Below are 24,357 nucleotides of genomic sequence, written 5' to 3'. Positions count from 1 at the left end.
GACGCAAGCAAACGTCCGGATGTCTTCACACTGCACGATCTCACGCTAATATTGCCGTCGCAGAGTCCCGTGACGATGCAGAGCGTTTTGCAAAAGGCCAACAAGCCTGGCTAGTTCGGCACTACGTTCACAAAAATAACCGAGCGAGCGACGGTTCACAGCAAATGCAGATCGCTGATGCGTCAAATGCGTGCCGTTTGCTGAAGAGTCTGGCCTTATGGCAGTGCGCCTGTCCCGCTCTCCCGCTCATCGTATGGCACTGTATGTCACTTTGGGTATTCTACCAGGCTTGTGACGTCACTAAAAAAACAAGATAGCGATGGGTCTAGATCTCTAGAGTGAGCATTCAGGCGATCTTTAGAACCGAATAAAATATTTTTTAAACGTTGGTTGTATCGAATACCTGGCTGTGAGTGCCCTTGCGCCCAGAGAAATCCCATAGTAGGCTGTTTACAGCCTCAAGAACATAGCCATCGCCCGTTCGGCGCGACGCCTTGCCCGTTGGAAAATTTGAGGAAAGGAAATGACGCCTGGCTCATATATCCCAGTGGACACCCGAACCACGCCGTATGAAGAGAAAAATGAAATGAAAATTCCTTTCAAGGAAAGGAAATGACCACTCCCTCACATATCTTGGTGAACACCCGAAAGGAATATTTCCGACGCGCATATGCCGACAACTACTACTATTCCGACGCCCGCGGGTTTTCGACCGAGCGATCTCTAGACGCTGTCGCGTAAAACATAGCCTAGTCGGTCGGGTCTGAAGCGGAGTTCCCCGGCTGAATAGTCGACGGCCTTAACCAACTTATCCACTGGGGTGAGTGTAACACCTGAACCGAAAAAAAATTAAGCAAGCAATCTCGGCGTGGAAAGGGAAAAAGCAACAACTAAACTTTTGAAAAAGTTCTTGCCAGCATTTTTTTTTGCTACGGTGTGGACACTACCAACGCGCGGCAAATGTTACCTGGAGCCTGCGTTCGGCTCGCGCGTGAAAATTGTTCACACGTCTATAAGCCACCCGTGTGCTGCACAATGTCAGGGCACGTTAAAGATCCCCATGTGGTCCATATTATTACAGAGCCCTCAACTACGGCACCTCTTCCTTTCTTCTTTCGCATCCTCTGTTATCCCTTCCCTTACGGCGTGGTTCAGGTGTCCGCCGATATATGAGACAGATACAGCGCCATCTCCTTTCCCACAAAACCAATTATTATTAATATTATAACCCGTGGTCTAGCGCAATAGATGGATCTAGGGTGTGCGCAAAGCGAACCAAGCAAGCACCGCAGTTATGAAAAACCTGCAAAGCCATGGCGCATCTTTGTTTTTTTAGCTTTTTAGCTCGTGTACGTAGCAGCGAAATTTACAAACTAAGGTAACCTGTTCAATAGCAGTTTCTTGTGCCGATGCGGTATTATATTTATTTCAAATAAATTGTGAACTTGCGGAATGGTTACGCTCAGACTGCAGCTACTCTGCGTGTTCAAAACCATGGGATGAAGGAGCAGTTGCCGCTGGAAGCTGGTTTATTAGCGATACTGCACGATGAACTCATCACTTATTGTTACTCTACATTAGGCGCGGCGGTCGCAACGTTACCACAATATTCCTACCGTAATTTTGCTTTTTCTGGCTTCATCAAAGATGCAATAATATGGTCAAAATGTGAGCAAGTTTCGGGCACATCCAGAACGTTGCCTTATGATCAGCATTGCTGTTGTGCATAAAAAGTGAGCGGCGGTTCTTTTTGGAGAGCCGGTTAATAATTGGTTTTTCGGGGAATGGAAATGGCGCAGTATCTCTCTCATATATCGTTGGACACCTGAACCGCGCCGTAAGTTTGTACATATTACTTCTCCCCCTATCCTCTCTTCCTGTCCCCTCACCTCTTTCATTTCATTTCTCCATTCTGGCTGCTATCCTTTATTTCCGCTGCCCCAGCTCAGGTGCTTCAGTAACGATGGCAGATGCCGGGGCTAGCAAATATATTTTCCTTTCTTTTTACTATTATTTTTAATAAAACCACTACCACCAGAGAAGGGATGGAGGAGGGAGTGAAAGGAGAACGGAAGAAATAGGTGCCGTAGTGGAGGGCTCCGGAATAATTTCGACCACCTGGGGATCTTAACTTGCACTGACATCGCACAGCACAAGGGCGCCTTAGCGTCTTTCCTCCATAAAAACGCAGCCGCCGCGGTCGGGTAAGGACCCGGGAACTCCGGATCAGTAGTCGAGCGCCCTAGGCACTGAGCCACCGCGGCGGGTTTGGATCGAGAGGCGGTTCTCTCGTTTCGTGAGCCGTGTCGAACCGTTCAGTCAGAGCCGGGTCTTCTGGCAAAGTACGACTGCTGGGCGAGTTGGCTGAGAGCCGGTTCTTTTGGAGAGCCGGTTCTCTCGTTCACTGAGCCGTGCCGAACCTTTCAGAAAGAGCCGGGTCTTCTGGCAAAGTGCGTATTTCTGGGAGAGTTCGTTGAGAGCCGGTTCTTCTTCGGATGTCTCCGCGGGTGCACTGCCGCTGGAGCGATTCAGGTTTTGTCAGTATTTAATGATGTAAAAACGGAAATTCCTGCTCAAGGAAATGTGTCATTGTCTGAAAGAACCGTTTTGTTCAGGATAATGATGAGAAAAGCAAAACAATATCTTGAGACTAATAGAGACACTCCTGAGACTATTGCAAAACTCGCAAACGAACTCACAGATGGTCTCACACGGCGTTTTGGAAACAAAGAATCCAACGAGTTGATTTCTCAATCCATAATTTTGGACCCACGGTTTAAGTCGCATGGCTTTGGGGATGATGCGAAGTTTAAGGTGACTAAGAAAGCTCTTGTTTTGAGGGTAAAAGCGACTATCCAAAGTACACAGCCCGGAACAAGCAATAAGCCCGCAGCGCCTGTTCAGACCTCCACAGTATGGGATGAGTTTGACGCGAGTTTGACTTCCATGCAAGGAAACCAATACCCTACAGCTAAGGCCGTCCTTGAGGTAGATAAGTACCTCAACGTGCCGTACTTGAGCCGTATGAATGATCCTCTGAAGTGGTGGGAAAGTAGAAAATTCACCTCCCCGAACTTGTATGCACTGACTTTAAAAAGGCTTTGTGTTCCCGCGACACGTGTACCCTGTGAAAGAATATTTTCTAAAGCTGGAAAAATCTGTACAAAAAAGAGGAGTCGTCTCACTTCTGATATAAACTCCGCAAAATATTGTTTATCAAGCATAACGTACATTTGATGTAGAACTTTGTTACTGCGGATAAGTTTTGTGGACTAACCACTTTATTAAATTCATTGTGTATAGTACTTTAAGAAATTTTTTCGACATTAAATTTGTATCGGTTTACATCTCACTCGTATTATAGTGAGCATGCGTATGTGAATAAAGTTGAAAGAAAATTTCCGTTTTTTGTTCTTATCTTGACAAAGTGGATTTTAATGTACCACAAGAACAGAAAGCTCCTGTAATGATGATTAAGTTATTTTTTTTGGAAAAATACATCACAGTCTGTCTGTAAAGTACCATTAGCGTTCTATCGCCAATATCATAAAATAAAGGTTAATTACAATGCAAAATTCGCGCTTATAAAATAAGTAAATAAGTATTTGATAAATATTCTCTGTACATAGCGAAAGTACCTATAACACTTGTATGGCCGCGCTTCATCAACGAGATTTTCTTTTTTTCTAGCACGAGGCCACTGCGGGCTTCCGGTCTACGCGGAGAGTTTCCATTAAAGCACCGAGCTCCCCACCCGGTTGTCTCCCCGCCAACATTAACAAAGGAATAGGAGTCACTGTCCTCTTGACAGTATCCCTGGGACAGCCCCAAGGCTCCTAGCTTTGTTAAACGTGCACATCAACCTGTGCAGCAAGAAAGCAAGCATGCCGCGCACAATAAGCACGTGCGCCGTTCGCTTCGATGCTCCATTCTCACGGCATCCATGCCGCTTATTCTGCGGAAATATGCGAACTACCACATGTTCCGCGAAGGGCCCTTCCCTTCGCTGGCATTCTTGACGGCGTCGAGGCGTCGCGGGCCTCCGCCATCTGACATTTCTGCGATGAGCCAGTGGGTAAGTGGTCCAGCCGGTTAGTTGAGAAAAAAAAACTTGTCATCTTTGAGAGGCGACGCGCAGGTGCGGCGGGGAAGGATTTCAAGGAAGAGGGCATCACGCGATAAGGGCAGGGACTCCTGTAATGGCGATTCACACGACGGTGCGTTCGCCAGCGGTCCGCGCATCACGTGTTCGTGCGTCACCAAATCGAGAGACGCGCTGTCGGCCCGCGGACTGGACAACCAAGGAAGTTCAAGTGCCTCTCCCCTCGCGGGAATTAGCGGCGGCCCGCGAAGATGCCCGCGCCAGCTCTGGAACCACCACTCTTGCCGGTATTTCGGCTGCCGCATTTCGCTGAATGGCGTTGAGCTGGTGCGCTGTTTTGACAAGCCGCACTGCGTTCGCTACCATGACGAAGTGATGACTCGGCTAGCAAGACGACCCAAGCCATTGAGAAATTTGACAAAGGGCCGCACCTGCACCATTCAATCACAGTCATGGGTCGGGAGGAAAAACCAGTTTGACCAGCGTTGCCAAACGCTTTAAAATAATCAACAGTGGTACACCCAGCGCGTCGTCCGCTCTTTTGGTCCGTCGCATCCCCTTGACGTCATCGGATCACAGGCCAGTTTTTAGTGGCGCATGAACACGAGATGCGCGGGCAGCGGGCGAACGGACCGTCGTGTGAATCGGCCATTAGGAGAGGTTTTTCGGAATTTTTCGTTATGTGTTTGTTTTTCTTTTAGCCAAGCCCTGCGCTCGAGGTTGTGGCAAACTTCAGGGGCTGTGGCTACCTTCATTGCTTATGGCAGTTTAGGACGGGCCTTGAAATATGGCCGCCCTAATTTCTTTGTTTGTAAAACTTAGAAAACGCAAGCAAATGCATTAGAAGTCACAAGTCAATATCGTCTAGTTTAGCTAGAGGCTCTGTGCAACGGCTAGTAATTCTGCAAGTTCCTAGGCTTTAACACGTGGGTCGATAAGTAATGTCTTGTAGTGTGGGTTCTCTGTTTGAGAATTCTTTTTTTAGTTATAGTTAGTTCAACCGTCTGTGTGACTACTTCTGTAACTCAGTTTGCCTTTGTAAATTTATCCAAACATATTTCCTCTCTTCAACATTTGCATTCATCAATCGCCCCATCTTCAAACACTGCCTGGAGAGGCCCTGTTCCCCTCCGAAGAAAAGGAAAAGACCATGCATAAATTTACTACATGGCCATTTTACTGATTCACATATCGTTGTTTTCTTTCTTGAAAGCCAAATAACTAGAGTGCATAACACAGGTTACATTGTGACCTCTGATACGGAGTCTAGTTATTTGGTTTTGTAAAAAGAAACGATATATGCATTAGTACAATAACCGTGTCGTAGGTATTTTTACTACTGCCTTCGAAGGGTTGCACCAGCTCACGATGCACGGTCGGTGGAAGTTGTGAGACATCGCTCGAACAGTGGCTTTCAATGAACCGCTCCATCTATTGCCAATGATTTGCTATAAGAGACGTTCTAAGTGAAACAGCGCTCGCAGACAACGGTCGAGAATAAGGAAGACAACGGCGCGGGACAACACAAAGCGAGGACAACACATACAGCGCTCTGCGAGCGCTCTTTTGTTCGGAATGTATCTCAACCAACTCGCCAACAGAAGACCCGGCTCTGATGGTGCCTCCACTATACTTTCTGTGCCTGGGAAAAGGAGACGCGAACAATGGGAGCCGGCCGCCGGAGCAAGTACGGCCTTTCGCCGCCACGCGCCGCCACCGGAGAAGGACGCCCGTCACGTCACCGTCGCTCATAGAAACGCTCACCGTTCGCAGCTGTTCTGTCGTTGACTTTTCGACTGCGTTCATGTTGTTTCAAGTACAATAAAAACTTTTTTAAAAGGCAGCTCGGAAGCTCTTGTCGCTAAGGGTAACCGGCCCATTTCAGTCGTGTTGTTCGCGGCTATTGCTGTGCAATGCACTCGCGCGTTGTCTGCTGCGCTGTTATGACCGCGCGCGCCTGCTTGAATCCAATTCGTGAAACATTGTTCTTCCACCTCTAAGTTCGCTTGTATGAGGGTCCTTATTTGAAACCAGTGTTTGGCAGCAGCTAATACTAAAAGCCTGGGCGCTGAAAAGCTCTGTTGCGTGCTGTTTACTCATGTAACAGATGACGCAAGCCGGAAGGACATGCGCTATAAAGTAGCACGTAAACCCGTTAGACTGCTTCCAAAGCGATACCTGATCCCGCGTTTCCTTCGTAAAGTTTTTGAGAGTTACCATTGTCGCCACCGAAGCCACAGTTGGCGCCATAAAATGTAGAGCTGTGCCATGTGCTTTCATCATTCGATCGGCCGCGCACTTTCGTGCAGAACTGTTTCTCGATTCGCAGTGTTGACGCTCAACTTGAGCGGTATGCGCGATAAATGCGCCCTACTGTCAGTGCCAACAGTTATGTAACGTGAGGCGCTGCACCACCTGCCTGAAGATAGCACTGCGCAGACTACCTCAGCGCAACGGGTCTTCAATCCTTCTTTCAACTTTTTATCTTCCGCATTCCTTCTCCTTTTTTCAACTTATGCCTCATGGCACATTTTTCGAATAAAAAAAGATATAGGGCTTCATTTATTCAATATCTGTGCGTTGTGACTCAAAACTTACACCAACTCGAAAAAAAGCATTTATTTGGGAGTCCCGCTCCCAGATGCAGTAAAGTGTATGCCACTCTCACAGTTTCGCAAACTTTCGCGAAAGGGGCTTTTTTGCAAAATGTTTAACTACGTCCCTGTCAGTAACATTGAATGCGTAGTTGAAGAGGAGCGGCCTCAGGAAAAGAACAGACTCATGAGCTTAAACCTGTGCTCGTTTCTGCCATCGCTCTTGCATTTAGCAACTTTGAAGCACAGAGCTGGGACAGCGGGCTCTACTAATCTAGTGAGATGATTTTGCAAGGTCTCATCTTCCTGCACGGTGCGGTCCGCAAACGCTCCTGTTGTGTGTAGAAAGAAGAGAAGTTGATGTGACGGGTAGAGCAGCCCATATCTGTCTTGGCTGCGGGTGAACTGAAAGACTGGCTGGTTTCAAACCGGCTTCGTACAGAAATTAAGGCAGTTCTCGCATTCTATATGCTCACCGACACCTCCTGCAATGCAGCCGCCCACATAAGCGGCCGGTAGCCGAGTTCTGAAGCGATGGCAGGGGCTGTGGCAAAATTGTGGTAGTAAACCTCTGAAGCCCCAATCTTTCTCTCAACAGCCTCGGCGCCGCTTGCACAGTCGACGTCAGGAGAGGCTTTGGAGCTGAAGTAGAAGTTTTTTGCGCAGACGAGAGGAGATCAGCGGGTATGAGTCTTGGCGTCAAAGCGCATTCTTTTTGGGCTATATTAGATTCTGAATTAGACGCAGCGATCATGGTATTCAGTAGCTTTCCGAGACCTGACAGTGCAGCCCGAACATCCAACATGTTGGATGACATTCGCAAACTGCCAAACAGGGATTCAATTGGATCACTGTTGAATTTTCGGTTGGGGACGAAAAAGAACTTCTCTGTCAGCAGATATTTGACACACGCCACTGTGGAATAGGAAGTGATCATAATCGCCTGATACGTCTCGTCTGTGTGAAAATCACGGGTAGGCCCTCATCGTTTTCTTTTCAGCGCTTCTAAATACATAGGGATAGAATGCATGCGGAATACGAACATGAAAAAGCCTCAGGAAGGCATGAATGCAATTAAACACGCATGCAAACGCGAAAGCAAGAATCGTGCTGCGCGCGGCCGATCAGCGCCAGCCGAGCTTCTCTTTTTCTCGAAGTGAGCGGAGGCACCCGACGCGCCAGACGTGGATGGATGGATGGAGGGTATGAGCGTCCCCTTTGAAACGGGGCTGTGCTAGTTGCCACCATACTCAGCTTTTTTTCCTTTATTTTTGTTTATATCTGCTGTAAGTTGTTAATAAAATTCATTTTCTTTAAATACGTCTTCCTACACTTCAAATCTTATGTCACCTCTCTGCTTTTGAGCCACCAATCCTCCAATCGCTTTTTGCTAATTTCCACCGCAGGTTTATTTACATGAATATTGTTATCTCTAAACCCTAAGGCCTCAGTAAGAGTGACTGTGCCTGCGTCGACATCGGGATGAATACCATCACGCTTTAGAATGAAGTGTTCTATTGTTTCTACAGATTTACCACACACAGCACATGTGTCAGCTTCTTCGTTACATTTCTTTTTGTAGCTGCGCGTTCTAAGACACCCTGACCTAGCTTCAAAGAGGAGGGCACGGCCCCTTGAGTTATCATAAAACGTTTCCTTCCTGATCTGCCTTTTCCAGCATCGATATAGTCCTACAGTATGCTTCTTTTTCATTGAATCTATCCAATTTTTACCTTCGACGTTTTTAACCTGCCGTTTAATGATCTTTCTTTCTCCTTCCTCGTCTCTGGCAAACTTACTGGCCAGCTTTCTAGTTCGTTTCCGCCACTGTGTGTCAACGCTCTTTCTCTACAGGTATTTAAATACCTTAGCTGCCCACCTGTTATCGTCCAATTTTCTCAGGCGTTCTTCGTAGAGTACTTTAATCTGAGCTTCCCGTGCTTCGAACGTTACCCAGCGCATATCCCTCTGTACTGCCTCGTTTGTGGTTTTCCCGTGGGCATCTAGTGATAATCTTCCAACCGTTCTCTGATTTACTTCTAATCGCGACTGAGCTTCAGCCCTTAAGCATAGAACCGCATTCCCTAAAGTAAGCCCCGGCACCATTATTCCTTTCGAAATACCTCTGAGGACTTCATACCTGTTGTACCCCCACAATGCCCTATGTTTCATTATCCCGGCATCTCTTCGCCCTTTTGCTATGAGAGACTATTCGTGCTTTTCCGTGTACATATGCCCTTTGTTTACCCATACCTTGAGATGTTTGTATTCGACCACTCGGGGTATTTCATGGTCTTGTATTGTAAGCTCCTGATCAGTTGTACCGTTCAAAACCATCACACCTGATTTAGTTGCGCTAAAACTGAAACCTAGACTGTCTCCTTCGTCTCGACAGCAATTCACCAAAGTTTGCAAATCTTCCTGGCTATCTGCTAAGAGTACAATATCGTCCGCATATATTAAACCCGGTAGTCGTTGCTCAACAACCTTTCCGTCTAATGTGTACGACAGATCATAGCCTAGATTGCTTCCTTGTAGCCTACTTTTCATACTTATCATATAAAGCATGAGCAGCAGACGTATTCTACTCACACAGCGCCGCCATGCGGCCGCGGCGAGCGGCGGCGGAGCTCGACGGCCTGAGGAGAGCGTTCGCCCAGCGACAGAAAGAATAGAGGAGGCACAGCTCTGACTGAACGGGTCGGCACGGCTCACTGAACGAGAGAGAACCGGCTCTCTAAAAGAACCGACTCTCTGAGAGATAGTTCTCTCGTTCAGTGAGCCGTGCCGACCCGTTTAGTGAGAGCCGTTCTTTAGGAGAGCCGGTTCTCTCGTTCGGTGAGCCGTGACGACCCCGTTCAGTGAGAGCCGTTCTTTTGGAGAGCCGGTTCTGTCGTTCAGTGAGCCGTGGCGAACCGTTCAGTCAGTCTGAAGAATTCGGCACTGCTCACTGAACGAGAGGGATCCGGCTCTCCAAAAGAACCGGCTCTCAACCAACTCGCCCAGAAATACGCACTTTGCCATAAGTGTCGAAGCCGGGGGACTGGTTTCGAGTCTTGCGAGGAAGGGCGGCAGTTCTGTTGCTTTCTCATGGTGTCTTCGACTGGTCGCTTTAGATCGCTCTAGAGCGCTCTGAGAGGCGACCGCACACTCGGCTGGTCGAAACCGGGCGCTCTGACTACATTCGGCTGGTTGTTTCTGAGCACTCGCCTCCAGCTCAGAGCGCTCTGACGCGCTCCGAGAAAAAAGTCGAAGCGGCCCCGAGATGTGTTCACGTGACAGAGCCACTTCCGCCACGTCGCGGAAGCGGTGCGAGTTAACTGCGACGTTCCCTACTCGTAGGCAGAAGCAAGTGTCGGCTTTTGGTGTAGTCACGCATTTGTAGCGTCCTTGCTGAGTTGTGTTTTGCGTGGGCCGCGCTGTGTGAAACAAAAAATGTCCAAGAGGCGCCGGTTAACTACGCTTGGAATGCCGTCTGTGTTGCTGTCACATCTAGCACATGACAACAGCGATTCCAGCAGCAGCTCAGACGAGGACAACAGTGCTGTCTACAAGGCGATGTTTACAGAAATCTTCAGCGTGCCACTGTGTGTGCCGAAGGTTGCTGACTATGTCTGCACAGTGGTGCAACACTACTCCGGAGAAGAGGTAAGTGTTTATGCGCGAGTATGGTCCGATGAGTAATGATGTTTTACAGTTCCGCAGGAATTTCCGCCTGAGACGCCAGGCATGCTATTTCCCGTCGAATAGACACCACGGCGGTTCTCCGGGAAAGACGCCAGAGGAACACATTCTTTCCTTTTGTCTGGTGAGCTTCATTTTAAGCACCAAGAAAATGAGAAACGTTTGGTGGGGATGCGAATACTGCGCGTTATAGATTTTTCTGAGCTGTGTGGCTGTTTGTGGATGCAAAACAAGATATGCAATCTCACTAATGTTTGTATGTCGTACTCACGTTTGTTATAGTTTCTTCCAGCTGAATATGTACTTAATTATAGTATAATAATAATAGAATTTATTTCCATCGAAGAGGTGGTTGCTGAGTAAAAACTGCCCTAAGGAACGGCAGCTTGACTTGAGCTCAAAGCTCCCTCAGCATGTTTCCACTTCCTTTTTTTTTCTTTCTACAGCACGCGTTCTAAAATTGAGCCTTGGTTACTTCTATAAAATCATTGTATTGTATGCACTTGAAAAGAGTGCTGAGGAAAAAGAAATCGATGATACCTCTTATTAGATCCCAGCATGTTTTTATTTGGCACACAAGGACATGCTATGAACAAATTTTTAAAGACGATAAATGTAGCAAGGCTTCCTCAGAATAGCTCTACTAAATTATCATGATTTCTATTCATCATGTAACTGCAAGAGTGTTTGATAGTGACTGCTAGTTTGGTAAGTCATAATTACTGTATTTATTTAACAGGTATGCTGCCAACAAGGCATCGATGCGAGAGTGTTCTGTCCTGTTCAACATGGCAGAGTCAACCCAGCTAGTGGTCATAAATAGGGTCCTGGATTTTCTGTGCCACATCGCTCCGAATGTGATTCACTTTTCATCAGATAAGGACAGGTTGGCCGAAGATTTCCGGAAAGTGAGTGTTTAAATCCCTCTTTGCCTACTGTTAAACTTTGAATAACGAATTTCACCAATGCCATGTTCATGATCCTTGGGCTTAATGCAGTGTAAACAATGCATATGTTTAAATGCTGAAGCATTTCATGCATTAAATTTTCTAGCTTTTGACGTACCCAGCTGAAGAATGCTCCTTTCTTACATGTAAAACTGAGGCAAATAAAAAATGCTCAGAAGAAAAACTAGTTAGCGGTTGGTTTTGCCTAAGCTTGCACACTGCTGTCATGTAACTAAATTCCCCCATTTGCCACAAAGTTATACCACCATGCTTGAGCAGTTTCATTGACCAACCACGGTGAAGGTCCTGGCTTTCCCATTGTAACTGTGGCTGTCTCGTCTTTTCCAGCTTGCAGGCTTTCCAAATGTCATTGGATGTATTGATGGGACCTACATACCAATACGGTGCCCTAGCAACAAGATCAGGTCTACTTACATAAATAGACATGATCAGGTGTCAATAACTACCCTATTGAAAAATCTCGTATATATGTGTTAAATGTGTCTCATATATACGCAATTATTGGATATGTGTCCACATATATGGTCGTATGAATACGTGCTCGTATGGCATACGCGTTCCCTCCACGTATGGCGAAACACATATATATGGGTGATACGTGCCTCATATATACGCTATTGGATATGTGTCACTCCCGTCCATCGTATATACGCGGGCCACGTAACCTTCGTACAGATACGAGGGCCTCGATTTGGGGATACAATGGCCTTGCAACACGTACTCTGGTGTACAGTTAATAGCTCTGAATATGTAGGCTACCTGAATGAACTTGCAACCCTTCAGTGCAGCAAATGCTGCATCCCAGCACTAAATACCAGGCTGCAGTCAATGAAATAAATTTTCTTGCTGCCTTTATTTTATCATTTTTATCTGACTACAGTCATTGACTACAGGGGCAGGTGAAGATGATGATTACTTGATGTCCCTCAGCATGTCCGCCAGGTAGCAATTCAACTGCTCTGCGCATTTTCTCATCCTCAGCAGCTTGTGCAGCTTTGATGTATGCATCAAATGCATCTGAAAGAGTATTACTCATGACACAATTGAAGACATGCAGGTGCTGTAAAATAAAGGTATTTAAGTCATGCACACTTAAATAAACAAATGCCTTTGTCAGTCAGGAAATGTACCTAAATAAAAGAGGCTTACTGCCCACAGCTGCTAGTTTTTCTGAGCTTATCCGAGGCTTCTGCATGGCACCAGCCTTAAGGAATTGCCGGCATACTGAGCCGGTGATGCTCCTTCCCTGAACGCTCTTTCCCCTAAGGCTCTTCGGGGAAGGAGCATCACCAGGAAGGAGCGTCACTTTTGTGGGGAACCCCACAAAAGTTTTGTGGCGTCCTTGCAAAACAGGAAGTCTCGACCTTGGGAAAGAAGTCAGCGCCACCGCTCTGCACTGACAATTTCCGTTCCCGAGGTGGACCTGCAATAAAACAGCTGCAAATATGCTTTGTATAAAGCCCTATACCAGATTGTGGAGAGTTATTATTTGCCACATTAAAACTGCTAAAATCCTATTCCTCAGGACTCCTATAAGTAACATTACGAAAATGGCAGTTTTCCTTGCAAACGCTACTAATGATAAAACATGACACATCGCTCTCTCTTTCGCAGTGAGCAGCGCGATGGGCCACCAGGTCACGTTTATGTGCAATCATATAAGCTGCCTTTGACAACATAGATGAGCCTTTTTATCTCTACTTCAGGCTCCACTGCACCCTGGCAACAGTAATGCTACCAAATATTCGGAAGCACAGAACTAACATAAGAAAGATTATGAATATTTAAAACACAGCAATTAAATCTTAGCACAAGAGGCTGTGCTAATTAGAACATGAAAGGTGAAAGGTTGTGGTCATGGTCTAGTGATCTAAGAGTTCATTAAGCAAAGCTGCCCTGAGCTGTCACAGGTTCAAATTGTTCCTGGGGCTCCTGTGCAGGCAATTTTTTTCCGCTCCATGCCATTTGGATGGAAAATTTCACGTGTCCGAGAGGTGTGCACTGATCCTCAGCCCTATACGTTTCCACAGTTTCTAGATTGTTTGCCTGCAGTTACCAAGAACGAGAGCTAACAGCATTTCAAGCTTACAAACTAGTTCTAAATATGCGAAGCCATCGTACCTGGCCATTAACCTCAGCAAGAACACCTGGATTCCATGGTGCAGCAGGACCCATGCTAGTGGAAGCCTGGAAAGTGTGCAAAGTGTTCGCATTTGCAACAAGAGTAATGTACAGTGTCGGTGAAGTCTTAAGGCCGAAGGCTTTTCGCTTCAGCCGCATAACAGAGCCATTACAGCAATATTAAAGACCAAGTGACCTTGAAATGCTAGCAGGTTTCTTCTTGCGATACAGAAGCTTCCTGCTTGACTACAGTTCTGAATGATTCGCTACATGAATTATTCTAGGAACATTGATTTCACTGCAGCTGAATGCTGTAGCCTTAAAACTTTTGACCTATACTGTACATGGTACGTTAAAGGGACAGTGAGAACTTAATCAAATTTCTTTTGTAAGCAAAATCTGATAGTTCAGCATTTCATGGCTTTGTTGCCGCTTGTCCGAGAGCGAAAGATGCATTTATTTCAAAGAAATTTGCATTCGAAGTTGAAAAAGTTTTTCCCGCCACTCCGATTCAAACTCGGGAACTCTTATGACATCACGGCGCACTTATGGCGTTACAGGACGCAGTGACGTGAAACATGACGTAAACGCAGACTCCGTGATTTCTCGCGGCTAACGGTGCGGTCTAGCAGCAGCCAAAATGAAAGCTACCGCCGCCACACGCTGAAGGCATCTATCGGGGGTCGCTACCATTGCATCGTTTACGTTTGCACCAGCGTCTTGCCAGCGTTACGATGGATCCCGAGCCCGATGACAAAGTTCTCGCAAAAACTCCGGCCTGCATTTCAGCGACCTCTGCCCCACAGAGCGTGCGATGCCTTTGAGGGAGCACAGTTAGGCGCCGGCGGGTCGTTCCCCCTTCCGCCATGAACAGCCGTTGCAAATTAAATATCATAACCCCAGTGCGGGGAGTCGCGAGGGGCCAGGACAAGGTCAGTGCGTCGCGCCCATCGGAGGCTGGCAGGGGCTTTGGGGTCAACAGATTGTGATTCCTTGAACGGCGCGGTTGCACGGTGCAGAAGACGGCGTCCAGGTCTCCCACGGTTGCAAGGGCAAGGTTATTTATTTTTTTGCCACAAAAACGGATGGGTACTCAAGGGCGCTCGCATTTAAAGTAGGCGGCTTGAAAGTAAAGCTGACGCTTCAATGGCTTCTGCGCGTTTCTGGAGGTACAGGGTCCACTGGATCGGGTTCTCTCGCCCACTTGCATGTACCTTCAGGTGTGTACTGTGAATGGATTAAATTAGCCGAGAGCTCGAAAAGAACAGCACCGCCCAGCGAAGCTATTGAATTATGTCACAACGCGCACCTCGCCGCGGAACCGTATCAGTCTGGTCTGGCTGGCACAGCTGGCGCACTCGGCGCGAAATAGAGACGTGCTCCAAGTCTCCGCCAGTGTGGTCAGAGTGCGCCTAAGCTGCCGAACGCGTCACCGGTCAAGCGCAGTTGGAGTATAGAGGGTCTCGCTTTGGCCGACGTGACGTTGGTGTGCAGTGCGTGCGCATGCGTTACGCCAGGCTATAAACGCGCATTAAAGGGACACTGAGGAGAAATTGAGGTTGCCTTGTATCGATAGAATACAAGCTCCTGATCACAAAAACGCCGCTCTTAATTACTGAAAACGAAGCTCTTGTAAGGCAGAAAATAGCAAGAACCAAAATCCAGGTATCGCCAGCACAGGCCAATCTCGCAAGTACAAGCGTGGCGACGTCATAGGACAAGAGACGGAGGAATTGGAGGAATTTTCCTTTCTACATGGAAGCCACGAATCTCTGAGGCTGACAAAGGAAGGCTGCGCGGTTTAATATTGAAGTAAGTTTTGTTGTAAAACCTATAGTGCACTTTTATTGCACAAGGAAGACAGACAAAAGACAACCTGAATGTTGGAAGCAAAGAAAACCGATGCTTGGCGGCGCCACAGGAGGCCCGAAAGTTTCGATTTTTTATGGCGCTTCGCGTCTAAGAGCTTTGGTTGCCCCGTGGTATTGTTTTTGACGCGCCTCGATTTACGAGCGCCGAAGAGCAGAGCAACTCCAAGTGCCGCTTCAAGTGCTAGTTAACCTTTGAAGGAGCCTGTTAAGGCTGGTCAGATGATCGCCAAGGTCGATGAAAAACTAAGGTGGCACGACGGTCGGTGATCGTACAAGGCAATTCGCCGTATAAAGAGCACTTGTGTCGTCGTACGCTCGCCCGGCGAAACATTCCCAGCTGTGCCAGTCAACTTCAAACTACTTAACGGAAATCATTTATTAGGGACGGGAGACAAGGTACAAGGCAGTTAAAAAAATTGATGGCCTAGCTGTGTTAGGCCAGGATATACGTAGCGAAAGCGCGGAGACTTCTGCATCGGAAGAGTACATTCACTAGATGCGCCTTAATTCATGGTTAAATCTTGAGCCGTCGTGGCGGAGTGGTAGAGTCTCCGCCTCAAACTACAAAGGCCCTTGTTAGATTCCGAGCCTCGGCATAGGTTCTTTTTTTTTCAGTGAGTGGGCGGGGGGTTTCAGTGGCTACCATAGGTGCCGCCACTGAATACGTTGGTTAGCGATTAAGCGCAGGCTCTGTTAAGGTGTGTTTATACTCCGGAGTAATGCGCGCGCGCGCTGCATGGCGACGTCACGTCGGCCAAACCGATACCCTCTATGCTCCAACTGTGCTTGACCGCCGACGCGTTCGGCAGTTTCGGCGTACTCTGACCGCACTGGCGGAGACTTTAAGCATGTCTCTATTTTGCGAAGGGTGCGCCAGCCACCGCCGGCCCGGCCAGACCGATTCAGCTCTGCGGCGAGGTACGTGTTGTGACGTCATTCAATAGCTTCGGCAGTTGGACGCAGGTGTTCTTTTCGAGCTCTCGGCTAATTTAATCCATTCACAGTACACATCTGAAGGTACATGCAAGTGGGCGAGAGAGCCCGATCCAGTAGACCCCGTACCGCCGGAAACGCGCGGAAGCCTTTGAAGCGTGGGCTTTACTTTCAAGCCGCCAACTTTAAACGCAAGCGCCCTTGAGTACCCATCCGTTTTTTGGCAAAAAATAAAATAAATAACCTGGCCCTTGCAACCGTGGGAGACCATGATGCCGCCTGCTGCACCGTGCAACCGCGCCGTTCAAGGAATCGCAATCCGTTTGCCCCTAAGCCCCGGCCAGCCTCCAATGGGCGCGACTCACCGACCTTGTCCTGGCCCCTTGTGACTCCCCGCACTGGGGTTATGATATTTGATTTGCAACGGCTGCTCATGGCGGGAGGGGGAAACAACCCGCCGGCACCTAACCTAACCGTGCTCCCTCAAAAGCATCGCACGCACTGTGGGGCTGAGGTCGCTGAAATGCAGGCCGGAGTTTTTGCGAGAACTTCGTCGTCAGGTTCGGGAACAGGATCGATCATAACGCAGACAAGACGCCGGTGCAAATGCAAACGAAGCGACAGTAGCGACCCCCGATAGATGCCTTCAACGTGCGGCGGCAGTAGCTTTCATTTCGGCTGCTAGACCACACTGCTAGCCGCGAGAAATCACGTCTGCGCTTACGTCACGTTTCACGTCAATGCGTCCTGTAACGTCATAAGAGTGCGCCGTGATGTCACAAAGTTCCCGTGTTTGAATCGGAGTGGCGAGAAAAACTTTTTCAACTTTGAATCCAAATTTCTTTGAAATAAATGCATCTTTCACTCCCGGACAGGCGGCAACAAAGCCTTGAAATGCTGAACTATCAGATTTTGCTAACAAAAATAATTTGATAAAGTTCTCCTAACTGCCCCTTTAACAGAGCCTGCGCTTATCCGCTAACCAACGTATTCGGTGGCGGCATCTATGCGCGCCACTGAAACCGCCCACCCACTCACTGAATAAAAAAAAAAACCTGTGCCGAGGCTCGGAATCGAACCAGGGCCATTGTAGTTTGAGGCGGACTCTACCACTCCGCCACGACGGCTCAAGATATAACCATGAATAAAGGCGCATCTAGTGAGTGCACTCTTCGATGCAGAAGTCTCCGCGCTTTCGCTACGTATATCCTGGCCTAACACAGCTAGGCCATCAATTTTTTTTAACGGCCTTGTACCTTGTCTCCCGTCCCTATTAAATGATTTCCGTTAAGTAGTTTGAAGTTGACTGGCACAGCCGGGAATGTTTCGCCGGGCGAGCGTACTACGACACAAGTGCTCTTTATACTGCTAACTGCCTTGTACGATCACCGACCATCGTGCCATCATGGTTTTTCATCAACCGCGGCAATCATCTGACCAGCCTTAACAGGCTCCTTCAAAGGTTAACTAGCACTTGAAGCGGCACGGAGTTCCTCTGCTGTTCGGCACTTGTAAATCGAGACGCGTTAAAAACAAAACCATGAGGCACACAAAGCTCATAGACGCGAAGCGCCATAACAAGTCGAAACTCTTCTGGCCGCCTGTGGAGCCGCCAAGCATCGGCTTTTTTTGCTTCCAACATTCAGGTTGTCTTTTGTCTGTCTTCCTTGTGTGATAAAAGTGCACTATCGGTTTTAAAACAAAACTTACTTCAATATTGAACCGCGCAACCCTCCTTAGTCAGCCTCAGAGATTCGCAGCTTCATGTAGGAAGGAAAATTTCTCCAACGTGGCGTCTATTGTCCAATGACGTCATCACGCTTGTACTTGCGAGATTGCCCTGTGGCGGCGATACCTGTATTTTGGTTCTTGCTATTTTCTACTTTACAAGAGCTTTGTTTTTCAGTAAGTGTTGCGTTTTTGTGATCAGGAGCTTATATTATATCGATACAAGCCAACTTCAATTTCTCCTCAGTGTTCCTTTAATTGGCATCTCCAGGGGATTTTAAAGCACTTTGAGTTTACTATCACATTACACTTCTTGAACCTTGTCTCAGTTGCAAGATATAATTCTGCAAAATAATGAAATGTCAACAACTAGAACACAAACAAAAACTGCATTTCGACCACAAAGCCATCGCTAAGCAAAACTGCTCTGAGCTGCCACAGGTTAAAATTGTGCCTAGGGCTGCTCTGCAGGCAATTTTTTTTCTGCTTCATATCATTCGGACAGAAAATTTCCCATTTCCGAGAGGTGTGCAGTGATGCTCATCCCCATGTTTCCAGTTTCTAGATATTTTGCCTGCATTTATCAAGGATGAGAGCTAAAAGCATTTCAAGCTTACAAAATCATTCTTGTAAGATCGACAATTGGGCTTTGATGCCCCAGCGCCCCGTGCTGAAGAAGGAGCAAAACACAGGCGGAAGACGAGGCTGACAAAGTTCAGTTTGGCGCACAGGAACGCTTGGCTACCGAGGTGCGCTGTACTAGCAAAGATTGTGGCCGTCGACACTTCTTGTTAGCACTTTGCACCCAGCCCCTCCACAGGCGTAAAGACGCAAATCAAACAAGAAGTGTGGCCACAACCTTTGTTAGCACGGTGCACCCCGGTAGCCAAGCGTTCCTGAGCACCAAACTGAACTTTGTCAGCCTCATCTTCCATCTGTGCTTTGCTCCTTTATCAGCACTGGCCGAGGGGGCATCAAAGCCCACTTGTCTTACATTCTAAATATGCGACACCTTCATACCTGGCTGCTGACCTCAGCAAGATATCCGGGTTCTGTGGTGCAGCAGGATCCATGCTAGTGGAAGACTGCAAAGTATGAAAAGTGTTCGCATTTGCTACAAAAGACTAATGTACAAGGTAAATTAAAGGGCAACTTCAGAGGATTTTCAAACATATTCTGTTTACTATCACATTACACTTCTTGAGCCTGGTCAGAGTCCCGAGAAATTTTTCCAAATAAGGAGCAAAGAAATAATGAAATACCATTAACTAGAACACAAAAAGCTTGATTTCAATCAACAGATCAAAATATGATGTTAAAGGGTTTTACTGGTAACACTGGTGACTCACATTCTGTAATGCACCAACTAGCTTTAAAGGAGTATAAACACCCATATTTTGGGTGTGTGTTTTTGCTTTCTAATGAGGCATCAGGCATTATTATACATGGATTACCTTGTGGTATTTTCCTATGCTCAAGTCTAGCAAGAGAACAGCAGTTCACAATTGGTAGCAAGGTAAGGGAAAAGGTAAAGGAATATGTCTATTTAAGGCAGGTATCATTAGTGACAACTGATCCGGATCATGAGGGAATAACTAGAAGGATAAGATTGCGATGAAGCGCATATGGCAGGGTCTCTCAGGTCATGAATGGGAGTTTACCAATATGCCTCAAGAGAAATGTGTACAACAGCTGTATCTTACCAGTACCCACCTATGGGGCAGAAACGTGGAGGCTAACAAAAAGGGTTCAGCTTAAGCTGAGGACAACGCAGTGAGCCACGGAAAGAAAAATGATAGGCGTAACGTTAAAGCAGTATAACACCTACCGTTTGGGTGCGTGCTTTCTTGTTTGTAATGATGCATAAGGCATTATTATACATGGAGTAGCAGCTAGTAATCTCTTACGACCGCTTAATAATTTATAATAGGATTTATTTTTCGTCCAGTTTCGGCTTCAACACTTGAACAAGGACAGTGACGTCAATGTGTGCTTACACGTCACGAGACATGAAAAAACAGCAATATAATCGCTGCTTGCACATTTGTTGTCATTCCAGCAATTGAGGAAGGCTGATTTCAACACTGCAGTATATTAGAACAACGAAGCAGCGATTCTCTGGACATTTTTCCATGGCTCACGTGAAGGAAAAGCCCTCTTTGACGTCAGAGCCATTGTTCGGCTGTTCCAAAACTGAAACAGCATGACAGGAAAAAACAATTATAAATTATTTAGCGGTCGTAGGCAAACATCACATGGTGATTCATGCATAGTAGCGTCTTCTGCATCATTGAAGAAAAGAAAACATGCCACCAAAATTAGGTGTCTATACTCCTTTAAGAGACCGGAAGCAGGAAGAGTGGTTGAGGGAACACACGCGGGTTAATGACATCCTAGCCAAAATCAAGAGGAAGAAATTGGCTTGAGCGGGGAATGTAATACGAAGGTAAGATAGCTGTTGGTCCTTAAGGGATTCCAAGAGAAAGAAAGCACAGCAGGGGGTGGCAGAAGGTTAGGTGGGCGTATGAAATTAGGAAGTTTGCAGGCATAAGGTGGGCGCAGCTGGCAAGACATGGTTAATTGGAGAGATATGGGAGAGGCCTTCACCCTGCATTGGGTGTAATCAGGCTGATGATGATGAAGATTCTCCCATGACTACTAAATAATTTATAATCGAATTTCTTTCTCGCGCCGTTTCAGTTTCAAGAGCAGAATGGGGACTATGACGTCAAAGTGAGCTTATAGGTCATGCGAGGCATGAAAAACTGCAATATAATCGGTGCTGCTACATTTGTCATTCCGACTATTGAGGAAGGCTGGCTTCAACACTGTAGTGAATTAAAACGATCAAGCAGCAATTATATCGCATTTTTTCCATGCTTCACGTTACAGATAACCTCTCTCATGTCACAGTCTTCACTCGGCTGTTGAAACCAAGACAGCATGGCAGAAAAATTCGATTAAAAATTATTTATAGGTCCCAGGCAAACACCACATGATGATTCATTCATAGTAGTGTCTTCTGAATCATTGTAGGGAAGAAAACATGCCACCAAAATTAGGTGTCTATACATATTTAAATCTTTAAATTATCATTGGGCTTTTTCAAATTGCCGTGCTCGGAGAGCCTGTTCGCTACCAGAAAATTCACTCCTGACAGGAAGGTGCATCATGCTCACATGAACTGGTCGCCGCCAGAACCAGCCTGCTGGCAATCATGGCGCCAAGGCTGTCCATGGATCACGGAAGGCGAGTGCCCTCTGCTGCTTTGCTTGCTGTTGCGTCTCATTGCTCGCATGCGTACGGTAGAAATCTGATCCTTGGGAGCAAAAGAAAGGACATTAGTTATTCAGGGCAGCCGCGGACTCTTGCACCCAGATGCATACATCGGCGGCAACAACGCAAGTATATGTCCTTCAGTGCGTTGTGTGCTGTCGTGAAGTCTGCATGTAAGCTTCGAGATATCCTCAAAAGCATATGTGACGGGCAGTCGCACTCTAAGGACTTGCATTTGACACCACATAGGAGGGCTAATTGGACAGCGTTAATTGGAAAGACATGGGAGAGGCTTTTGCCCTGTGGGTGTAGTGAGGCTGATGATGAGGAGGAGGGAAAAACGGCGCATGCACTGCTCAAACAACATGCTGTAGTTACAGATTATTGCATATTTGTTAACTACACACTAATTACTTGGGCGCCAATGATCGACCCTGCCTATACTGACTCTCCTGTGGTAGTTGCAATTTCTGTTTGTGAACTAATTCCTGTGGGCTGTAAGCAGAAAACAATCAGGATATGTTCCACTCAACTGTAGTCTGCCGCCCTCCAGCTGTTAATATTGCTGCCAACAAGTAATGCACGCATTATTTTGACAAGCGTGCATATCAGCTGGTTGAACATTTTTCTGAAGTGCGTGCACTGTACAAATTTAGCTGAACGTCGTGTCTGTATGCTATCGCTTTTACTGCAGAGCTAGCACTCGAATGAAAGGCATTACAACCTGGCCTTGCATGTCGGCCCCGCACTCTGTGCAGGCATGATGATCCACACTGGGAAATTTTTCCTTTTGATGAGTCAAATGCAAGGTGAAGTATGCATACGGTATTTCTCAGGTATTTTAAGCACTTGTGGCAGAAGATCCGAGCACCAAGCCTTATGGCAACGACCGAATCGGCACACGCAAGGTTATGCTTCATCTTCAGCTGTGAAATGAAAATGACCTCCGTAGAGAATAAAAATTTTGAACAACAAATTTGGCAGAGCACACATGCACGCCAGCCGGCAGCCATACTTAAAGGGCCCCGACCACCCTCTGGCTGAAAATGTCCTCTACCAAGGTTGTTGTGATGCACCGTCCCCGGAACACACAACCGCAAACAATCTTTAATAAAAGACATTATATTGGAGTTACATATGGCAAACTAGCTACTTTTCCATGCTCCTCTCCTTCCATTCCCTCTCAGAGGTTTTTCTCCCTTCCGCTTGGTCCACTAGCTTTAGTCCTCCATCCCTGCTTGTTCTGTGTGGCTGCCCTTCCGTTTACAAGAGTAGGCAGCACCCCTTTTGTTTGAAAGTCAAATGGGGAGCTTTCGGTGGTGTCCGCGTTGGGCCTGTTATGAACAGAATGCACACCAGCCGAAGAGGATTAAGGTGCAGATCCCATCGACAGGGATGACCACGGAGGTGCAGCAACAGCAGCGGCAATTTCGACAGCGTCATCAGGTGGCCGACGACTGCACAAAAAGAAAGGATGACTAGCTGGGAAGGAGCCTGTTCTTCCCACGCTTGGCTCGATGCAAATGACCTTCCCCCTTTGACTGGTTCCCTGCAAGAAGCGACCGACGATGGACAGATGACGGGAAGAGGGGAACGGTGCCTTCCAGTAATTAATCGTGTCTTGACAAGAGCCGCCCCGACCGGAGAGAGCCCACCGCAGTTGTAGCCCACAGCGTAGCACCGGTGTTTCCGATAGACACGTGAATAATAATTATCACCCCTCGTGAATAATAATTATCAGAGGCCCTATCCGTGTCTCACGTGGCCCGATTCCCTTTGGTAAGCCGCATAACCAAAGAATAGCAGGGCTTATAAATTTCCAGCAATACATATATTTAACCAGTATCATGGCACTGAGAAAACAGGCCACCGAGTTGCAAGCCGAAGCTAAGACAACGTGCTGCAATGAGAGAAGTGCGCTGTCCCGCAACGCCGTATCGGTGGGCTCGATACAAAGCTCTCTGTAGCTGAAGGCAGCCTGGCTGCTCCCTCAAACAATAAATATTTTAGACAACAATGCGAAGAGGCAATACGAAAAATGAAACTTTGACCTGACATGAAGCACGCAATATATGAGAGAACAAAAAACAGAACGATGGTTCCATTCCACATGCGGTTCTCTAGTGTCCTACGCAATCTTTTACAATGGTAGCATTTAAGCAATATCTCAATATTACAATTCAAAGATCCGCTACAAAGCTCTCTGTTGCTGATGGGAGCCTGGCTGCTTCCCGCAACCATAAATATTTTAGACACACACAGACAGAGACGCCTGGCTGACTCTGAAGTATGCTGCTATGTAATGTACATATTGCGACTGGTAAGCGTGCGAGTGGCAGTAGCAGAGGCATCCGCAGTAAAACTTCGCTCAGTACATACATGTATCTGTGCAACTGTTGTTGATGGCTCAGGCTTTTCAAGGTCCATTGCAGTGATTTTTCTTTTCGACATTCTCTGGATAAGCTCCGCTTTTGTTACTGGAACACAAGAAATGAGAGATAAAATAATGAAAGCGACAGCAAACACAGGGCAAGCTACGGAAACGGATCAGTTAGTGTGTCGCATTCATTGCTTTCCAAAAATCATATGATGCTAAAAATTAGCAGATCTGAACACAGCCGATTTCTCCCTGCCTCATGCAATTACTTGAATTCATGAAAAAAATCACGATATATTATTTCGCTCAGAGTGACGCTTACGTCGAGACCTGCTACAACGCGACCACGCAGTTTTTCCCTTCTTTGGGAAGCATGCGCTGGGCTGCTGCGTGCTCGGATCGCAATCACAGAGGAAGTGGTATCGTAAGCGTTCTGCAAGTGCTCGCAACAGTAAAAAAGCATGTGCATCGACTTTATGTAAAACGCCACCAAGCTTTGCTAAAAGCGTTAGGCTTGACTGTACACGCATCACACGTTTGGCACTTCTGAAATCTGACCACGTAGCGAAGTAACTGCAAAACTCACCTCTAAGCTCCATTACTTGGGCGGAATAGAATGCCTTCTCATCTTTTCCGCCGAGCCAGTAGACGTCCTTTTTTTCGCCAGGTCGCTAACGCCAGTCGGTGAGGCATCATGGATAGG

The 24,357-nt window shown here is 47.0% G+C and overlaps 1 protein-coding gene across 1 annotated transcript; it reads right to left on the bottom strand.

Annotated features, from left to right (window-relative positions):
• Positions 1–12,242: 12,242 nt before the first annotated feature.
• Positions 12,243–24,357, bottom strand: LOC144133358 (uncharacterized). Its single transcript, XM_077666428.1, has 6 exons — positions 24,241–24,357; positions 23,657–23,754; positions 21,181–21,320; positions 19,022–19,086; positions 13,470–13,535; positions 12,243–12,365 (listed from the first exon to the last, which is right to left on the bottom strand). Exons 1-4 carry the CDS (start codon positions 24,251–24,253, stop codon positions 19,035–19,037), a joined length of 303 nt encoding a protein of 100 aa, XP_077522554.1. The 5' UTR covers positions 24,254–24,357; the 3' UTR covers positions 12,243–12,365; positions 13,470–13,535; positions 19,022–19,034.

The sequence above is a fragment of the Amblyomma americanum genome, chromosome 1 (assembly GCF_052857255.1).
Source record: "Amblyomma americanum isolate KBUSLIRL-KWMA chromosome 1, ASM5285725v1, whole genome shotgun sequence".
In the NCBI taxonomy this organism is placed as follows: domain Eukaryota; kingdom Metazoa; phylum Arthropoda; class Arachnida; order Ixodida; family Ixodidae; genus Amblyomma; species Amblyomma americanum.
Note: the sequence above shows the minus strand (reverse complement) of the source record. Positions and strands in the feature narration are given on the sequence as shown.

Excerpts from the sequence above, each read along its gene's own strand:
- LOC144133358 (XM_077666428.1), bottom strand. Across the intron at positions 21,321-23,656 it reads CAACAGTTGCACAGATACAT|GATCAGATTTCTACCGTACG; the intron begins GTATGTACTGAG and ends TTTGCTCCCAAG. Across the intron at positions 19,087-21,180 it reads TCTGGCGGCGACCAGTTCAT|TCTTCCACTAGCATGGATCC; the intron begins GTGAGCATGATG and ends CATACTTTGCAG.